This window comes from Leishmania donovani, chromosome 31 (genome assembly GCF_000227135.1).
Source record: "Leishmania donovani BPK282A1 complete genome, chromosome 31".
Lineage (NCBI taxonomy): Eukaryota > Euglenozoa > Kinetoplastea > Trypanosomatida > Trypanosomatidae > Leishmania > Leishmania donovani.
The window spans coordinates 1388325-1396290 of record NC_018258.1 but is presented as its reverse complement, the minus strand read 5'-3'; the positions used below and the strand labels follow the sequence as shown (position 1 = coordinate 1396290).

The 7966-nt window shown below is 60.4% G+C and overlaps 3 protein-coding genes across 3 annotated transcripts; all 3 read left to right on the top strand.

Annotated features, from left to right (window-relative positions):
• Positions 1-1377: 1377 nt before the first annotated feature.
• Positions 1378-2127, top strand: LDBPK_313040 (hypothetical protein, conserved; the record flags this gene model as incomplete). The annotated part of the gene is made up of 1 exon (XM_003863341.1): positions 1378-2127. The coding sequence occupies one exon, from the start codon at positions 1378-1380 to the stop codon at positions 2125-2127; it is 750 nt and encodes a 249-aa protein (XP_003863389.1).
• Positions 2128-3227: 1100 nt separating this feature from the next.
• Positions 3228-4115, top strand: LDBPK_313030 (hypothetical protein, conserved; the record flags this gene model as incomplete). The annotated part of the gene is made up of 1 exon (XM_003863340.1): positions 3228-4115. The coding sequence occupies one exon, from the start codon at positions 3228-3230 to the stop codon at positions 4113-4115; it is 888 nt and encodes a 295-aa protein (XP_003863388.1).
• A 2560-nt stretch (positions 4116-6675) lies between these two features.
• LDBPK_313020 (hypothetical protein, conserved) lies at positions 6676-7419 on the top strand (the record flags this gene model as incomplete). Its single annotated transcript, XM_003863339.1, has 1 exon — positions 6676-7419. One exon carries the CDS (start codon positions 6676-6678, stop codon positions 7417-7419), a length of 744 nt encoding a protein of 247 aa, XP_003863387.1.
• Between the last annotated feature and the right edge of the window lie 547 nt (positions 7420-7966).

Sequence of the window (7966 nt, the reverse complement as noted above, 5' to 3'; positions counted from 1 at the left end):
TCGCATCATGCGGTGGGGAGCGTGTGACAGGGCTGCGCGGGGGAGGCGTTAGGGTGGAGTGGAGCTGGCCTCGTGATCTGTGGCAGAGAGGCGGGTACACATTAGCAGAAGGGAATACGCGTTGTCTTCTGCCTTTTTTCTTTCCACGGACGTCGCCGTGTGCCCGCGCTCTCTCTCCCGCTCCCGCCGTCCCCCTTCGCCCATCTCTGTGACACCGCCTCTTGATTCTTGCGCGTATGTGGGCAGGGATGTGTGTGTGTGTGTGGATGAGGACTGCTTTGTGCGCTCTTTTCTTGCTCAGTTCGCACGGCATGTGTTTGCGCCCTTCTCCTTTGGAGCTGGCTCTCTCACCGTTGGCTGCTTCAGTGTGGCTGCGCACGCACACATGCATACGAAACTCTTGTGGGTATGATGGGATAGTATGTGTTTCTGTGTGGCGCTGTCCGACTTTTGGCGTGAATTCTCTGTGAATGTGGTTGAGAATGTTTTGCCGTGAGTCTTGATGTACACTGTGCTGTCGCGGACGATGTTGTCCTGTGAGGAAAGGAAAAATACGTCGCCAGGCGCACCTGCGGTGAAGGTGCGAATTGCGATGTGCGTGTGTGCGTATATATCTCTATCCCTTACCATTCTCCTCCCCCTTCCCCTCACCCGTCGGCTCCTGCCCCTCGCCTTGCCACGCAGTCTCCATATCTTCGCCTAGCTTCCTTTTATCTTCGGCGTCTCTCTCACGCACGCACGCACGCACACCCGCTGCAGTGGAGTTGTCTGTGTCATTCTTCGCTTCGTGGCGTGATGATAGACGCGTGCGCGACCTCCCTTTATCTGTTGTAGTTTTGATCGTGACTCTGCCTTCAAAAAAAAAACTTTAACCCAAGCATGCTGCCCGAGCGCACCGCCCTCGACTGGCGGCGCATCGGCGAATCTCTCGCCGCCGGTGTTGTCGATTGGGCAGAAGAAAGGGCGGTAGTGTATGGTGGTGGTGGTGGTCATCCTCTCTGTGTGTAGGTCTGGCTACACGCAAGGGAAGGGCTACCACCCGGCTCGTTTTCAGTCTGAAGGGCACGTCTGGCGAAGCATCACCAGCCTGTGATTCCGATGGAGCCAGGACACTCATAATCCATATCCTTCGTTGTGCACCCCCCTCCCGACCTTACGTGTATGTGCCTTCTGGTAGCGGTCGAGACTCGCTGTTGCTATCCTTGTCCTCCAACCTTTTCCTCCTCTTCGATGTACCTCTCTCTTCCTCCATGACTCTCGCTCGCTGCCTTGGCTGCACACTCACACACACGCACGCACACTCAGGTAGGAAAACGCCTCAAGAGTGACAGCATTATTCAAGTACGTGGCCCATCGCGCTCGCATGTGCTCCAGGGAATGAACGCACTGGGTAACCGCTGCCGCTCCGTGATTGTGCTCGTGAACACCTCGCTCTACACGAGCCCGCTGCTGAATGAGGGATGTGGGTACCATTGCGGCTGCGTAGTCGTTTCCTCCGACCTCGCACCACTAGCAAGGGGCATCGTCCGTCATGCGGAGCACTTCTGCGAAGAGAACAACATCAGCTACCGAATCGTAACGATATCTGAGAAGGCGACCGAGATCGGTGAGATGATGACCAGCGCCCCCGCGGAGGAGTGGCTTACTTCTCCACTCACCCTTATCGACTGCACTCCAGCGGTGGACGAGGAGGTGCGTGTGGCCTCCCTGCTGGCGTGGCTTTATGGGGCGTACTCGTCCGCGGCATCCAGGGAAGGGAGCGCGACCGAAGCGCCGTACACGCTGGTGGCTGTCCTGGACGCAGCGCGACAAGTGCCGTGCCCGCCGCCTATTACTGCAAGCTCCTCCGCGGGCGGTGATACACTTGCGTGGCTACGACCGACGCCGAGTTACTACTCGGAGCTAATGGAATCCGTCGGCTCTTCAGCAGACAGCTGCGTTGTTTTTCCGGTGCACATGTACTCGCGCTACCCTGCTCTGCGTGACTGTGGGCTGCGGGAAAGGTGTACTGACGGCGGCGCGACTGCCCCGGTGCCGCTGGCCGCGTGGCCAAACAAGTGCACCCTGAGCGCGTTGCTTCGGGAGCTGGCATTCAAGGCGGGGCAGCTAGCCAAGTACGGCGCTTAGCGTGTGCACGTGGCGGCGGTCCGGTCGTGAGTGCTTCGCTGGTGACAACTGCGAGTGAGTGGGCTATGGTTTCAGGCCGCCGGCCAAGTACACGTGACTGACCGTACAGCCCTCAGTCGACGGCACCCCACAGCCCCCTTCCCACTTTTGTGGCACTCCTTAAGTGAGGTGGGGGTGAAGTGCCGTCGTTGTACATCACGTGGGCAAGGTCAACGTGCACGCATCGGAGAACGGGGCGTTTTTTTTGCCGATTCTCCCTATCCGCCGATACGCCCTGACGCTTCCACTGCTTCGGTTGGTGTGGCGGTACTGCCTTATCGCTCCCTCTCCCTCTGGCTCTCCCTCTGTTCTTTGACATCCAACGTCCGGCACCACTCGCGGCACGTCACCTATGCAACCGCAAGCTGCGCGTTCGCACGCACTCTTGCCAGCCTCGTCTCCGCGTGTGTTCAAGCGCACCTGCACAATCGCCCCGCTGATCACGGACGTCCACGCCAGCCACCGCCGCTCCTCTTCTCTCGCCTTCCGCCTCCCTCCCTGCCTGCCTGCCTACCCGCGTGCAGAGCCCCATGCAGGAGTGCGACCTGCCTTTCTGTCGTCTACCCTTGCAACAACGCGTATGCACGTAGTGGCCGACGTGTTCGTGGTGGAATGACACGCTGCAGGTAGCTAGTCACAGCGGGATGACATCGGTGAATGTGGCGCAGCTCCTGGCTGTTTGTGTCCGCGCATCGCTGGCGGCGCAGCGCTATGTGATGCTGAACCTTCTCAAGCTGCCAGAGGCGGGGGCGAAGATGGCCCATGCACACAACTCATCGCTAGAAGCCTCTGTGACGCACCCGCGCACAGTGCTTGACCTCTCCGATACTGAGAAAGGGGTGCTGATGGATTTGCTGCACCACGCCGTGAGTGTTGATGTCAAGTCGCGCCTTGGCCACCAGAATGGCGACGCCGCGGACGATCTCGTCACGACGGCGGATGTCCTCGTTCAGACTGTAGTGGTGCGTGCGCTGAAGGAATCCTTCCCTGCATTTCCATTCACTGTAGTTGGCGAAGAGGATCAGCCGAGCAGCGCTGTCGAAAAAGAGGCGGAGGCGTGCATGGCCATGCACTACAAGGCGATCTCCGCAATGCCGTATGAGGCTGAGTTGTACGCGCACCTGCAGGCGAGCGAGAAATCCAACGCTGGCGCTGACGCTGCGGTCGTCCTGCACGCGGACTCCGATGAGGCAATGCGACGTCGCCTGGGCATTTTCATTGATCCCATCGACGGCACGAATTGCTTTGTGGACGGCGTCTGGCAAGCCCCGATGACGCTTGTGGGCATCACGCTGGACGGTGTTCCCATCGCCGGCGTCATGAACCGCATTTTTTACTACCCGCTGACGTGCACCGACGGGCCAGCCGCGACGGAGCCGCAGGAGAAGACCTGTGTGCCCGGTCTGTCGGTCGTGTTGAACACGCCGACTCTTGCGTCGCCGTTTGTGGTATTTGACGGAGAGCTGGTGCCGGCACCGGGGCAGATGGAGCCGCAGCTAGAGTGCACCTGCGAGACGCCGCTTGCCGTGTGTCGCTCGAGCACCACGAAGGAGGTGTTTCTCCAGCGCTTGCTGACACAGCTGGAGCCCTGCAACGCCGTTTATGCCCGTGGTGCGGGCTACAAGCAGTATCATCTGCTCAAGAAAATTCTGACGGGGCACCATGTAGCGCATGAGGCCATCACCCCAGCGGACATCTTTGTGTGCCCACCGGCGACCATCAAGAAGTGGGACTGCTGTGCCGCGCACGCATTCCTCTACGCGCTCGGGGGCGAGATTTTCGACCAGAATGGCGTGCCGATTCGCTATCCGGTCGTTGGAACATATAGTGCAGCAACCACCTCCCTGCCTGAGATTGCCGTGCTGACGGACGGGCTGGTAGCGGTGACTCCGTACGCAATGCATGAGGTGGCTCGACGTCTGGGGTGGACGCTTACGCTCGCGCCGTAAGTGAGCGACGCGCGAAAAGCAGAGGACGTGCTCAACGGCTCTCGCAGACAGAAAGTTTCGAATCCTTCCCGATGTCACGCACCGATTAAATGCCGCGCTTCCCTCCTTGCTTGTCGTTTTCTTTTTTGTTCCAATTCGATTCTCTGTTTCGCTTGCTACTGCTCTCTTCTTGTCACCGGTCTGTGCTGCGCATGTGTGTGCGTGGCAGACATGTGCCGCAGCACCAAATCAACTCTCCTTCCGCGAAGGTGTTGAGGAAGGCGAGAGGGGCTTCGCGAGAGGCGATGCGCACACGTATATGTATGGACCCCTTGGCCGAGGATATCACCGTTCTTGGGTGTGATTAGGCCTTTTTTTTTCGCTCTTGTGCGCGGCGTCAGCCGTGCGTATCGGCTGCTTTGATACCCCTCGGCGTCGCTGCGTGTGCACTCTTGTTGGAGCTCGATGGAGTGAACTCTCCCCTTGCTGCCCCCCTCCGTCTGGCCCTCTCTCGCCCTCCATCTCTGTATGTGATGGGCGTCGCACTCCACCTGCCCACAGCGCCACGCGTCACAAAGGCAGCGCACGCGACGCAGTGACGCATGCCCTCTTCGGCTCCGCCTGCTCGCGGCGCTCCTCGGCAGGTGGAGTCGAGGGCTTACGTGCAAGACGGCGACAGGGGGAGAAGAGCGAGTGAACGGCAGCATTCCTGCCGCTGCAGCAATTTGATTGCTGATGTCGGGCAGGGGTGGCCGTAGCGCTCTCCCGTGCCTGTGCGTGCGTGCGCGAACGCACGGGTTCACTCTTTGACGGTTCTCCTCCTCCCAGATCAGCGCGCGACGAGCATGGGTGTGCATGTGTGAGCGCGTGTCTCACTCTCACGTCGTTTCGGCTTCTGCGCTGATTGCCGCCCCATGAATGAGACCGCCATCGACCGTGTGGCCGACGGGGGGGAGGTTCAGTGGCGTTTTCGGCGCTAGCGACGGCCACCCAATGGGCGACAGCGCATGTCTTCACGCAGAGCCACAAGCTGGCGGCTAGCACGAACTGCCGCGAGTGAGACATATAGCCCTACCGTCGTGATGGCCTGATGCGGAGCTTCGAGGGCATTTCACCACGTCTGCGTCAGCTCAGGGCTGGACGGCTACCTCAACCTTGACGAGTTCAAGACGGCCTTGCGCCCGGTGGGAACCTCCGAGGACAACCTGAGTGTCTAGGCTGTGTGCGCCGGCAGATTCAGCGGCACTGTTGACGACCTCGGCCTGCAAGAAACGATGTTGTGCGGCGCGACTAGCAGCCCTGTGTACGGGGTGCTTTTTTTTACCATCTCGACCTCATCAAGACGCTCGTACAGACGAAGCCGAGGCAGCACCGTCGGCTTGGCTTTGGGGATGGGGCCGTGCGAGCGCAGTACCGCGACTGTGGGCTGCACAGCGTCTACGGCGGCGTGGGGCTCGCGGCAGCCTGCCTCTTTGCCCGAAGCGCCCTTGCGTCTGTCAGCGGCGAGTGCATCTTGAGCATGTTGGCTTTCAATCGCGGCAGACGTACGCACAAGGGCTCGCCAGTGCGGCCAATGGCTGCAGCTTGTGCGTCTTGCATGAGTGCATTTTGGTATTGGCAACGTGGGTGGTGTCTGCCAAATGCGCTCTTCTCCATGGTGCCGTATCCCGCCGTGTGGTAGCGGAGCTTGGCGTACACCTTCTCTGCACGGCGTCCTTGCTCACGGTGACGCGACCATGCAGAGTCGCTCCCTCTTCCTCTCGCACACACGCATCTGGCCATGCTTGGGTGCGTGCAGTACGTGTCCGCGTGGCAAAAGACGGACGCCCCGACACTGCGACACGAGAGAGCGCCTCCACCCACACACTCACACGTACATGTGAGGGAGCGTCTTCTTATCGGCGTTTGCGTCGCCGGTGGTTACGCGGAGGTTTGCATGTGTGCACAGAAGGGTGCAAAAGCCATGCGCGGGTGTGCGTGTGTGGGTGTGTGTTTACGCACGTAGAAGAATGACTGCCGTCCCCTCCCCACCCCGCCCCACACACTGCTCCGATATGTTTTCGAGTGGGCAGCTACTCTCTTTATGTGGCTGCGGATGTCGTGTCCTTCCACAGGGCAATGCTCGTCTGGCGCCGATGGCGCAGCACGCGTATGCAAAGAAGGGGCGAGGAAGGGCAAGCAGGGCCCGTTAGGCGCATGGCGCGATTCGATGGCAGGACAGCTGGTCCTATAGGGCCAGGATGTTAGCCGTGGCGCAACCAGTGGTGGGTGAGAGGTTGTTGTGCATGCGTGCATTTGTTGACGTGATCGCTGTGGTGGAATGGCACATTGAAGAAGGCCTGTTCACGATTCCTGTGTCTGCTTCCGCCTCCTTATTCGCTACTTGGCTGCTCCATCCGCAGCAGCATACTCCACCACGCAAACGCGGCTCACCTGTATCAACAGCGTCATTCCTTCAGGTGCGCCACGCACACACAAGCGCCGTCTTCTTCTCATAACCATTCGCGGAGACGATATATCAGCAGAGATCTCGGGCCCACCCCGCACCCTCAAACACATCCCCCTACACTCCTCTGCCCCGATGCCGCCAGCATCGAACACGCCTGCGCGCGAGAAGGAGCATCTGCACCGCATGTTCTCCGCTGCCGCGAACGCCCTCGCCGACCTCTACCGTGAGTCATCCAACTCCTACGAGGCAGGCTACCGCGACGCGCTCCTCTTTGTGCAGCGCTACCTGCAGAGCAGCTCGCCCGTCACAGAGCGCGGGCTCCCCCCATCCTCGGCCTTCTCCATCTGCGAGACCGTCAACGCGCAGCACATGGCGCAGTTTTTGCAGCACACAATTGCGACTCGCCGTGAGCGCATGGCAGCGGTGCGTGGCATCCACTCGTTGCGCCGGCGCAGACGCGAGAGTGAGCAAGGGAACAGCGGAATCGATGACGCTGGTATCGCGCGCGACGACGGAGATGCCAGGGAGAACGACGAAGATGACGATGGAGAGGAACCGTGCTTGACACCGCGGTCATCTCCGGTGGTGGCGATTGAGCCGCCGGCGGATTTGACAGCTCTCGCAGCATCCGGAGTTGTGAGCACGGCCACGCCTCGCTTTTCTCCTGGCGCTCTCGTTACGGTGAATAGCACGTCGCCTGCTTTGAGTCGCGAGATGGAGCACGTAATACATACAGAGCATCCAGTGTCTGGGCGGTTGCCGTACCAGCCGCGCCGCCAGCGCCCCCGCATGGAGCGCATGCACGGCCATGGCTCTCTGGGCTCCGCGGATGGGCGTCCCCTGCCCACCCAGCTCCGCATCGGAAGGAGAAGCTGAGTGAAGGGAGATGATACTTGGTGCAGGTATATTGGCTACCGAGCAGGCTGCCTGGCAGCCTTCTGCTTCTCCTGCGGCACGCAGCGGCGTTTTGTTTGTTGTCTGCGACTTCACAGTGCACAGCGTTGATTCATCGCACACCCTTTCTCTCTCCCTTGTGAGTGCTGCCCTACCCTCTTCGCTTCCCAGGTCCGTGGTGCTGTGAAAGGGGGCGGGCGCTCTCGCTCGCTCGGGGATGGAAATTGTTCGGGTGACGTACCGCGTATATGTCTTTTCACAGTGGTGCCGTTGATTTCTCATCTGCTGCTGCTCTCAGCATCTCTTTCTCTCCCTCGCATCACCGCGGGTACGGCCGTGCGTGCCTGCCTGTGTCGATGCCTCTTTCAAGGATGGTGTGCTTGTCGCTGCCTTTGTGTACGAAAACTCATTAACGTACGTGCACCGGGCCCGCCTCTCTGCCACAGATCACGAGGTCAGCTCCACTCCACCCTAACGCCTCCCCCGCGCAGCCCTGTCACACGCTCCCCACCGCATGATGCGAAGCCGC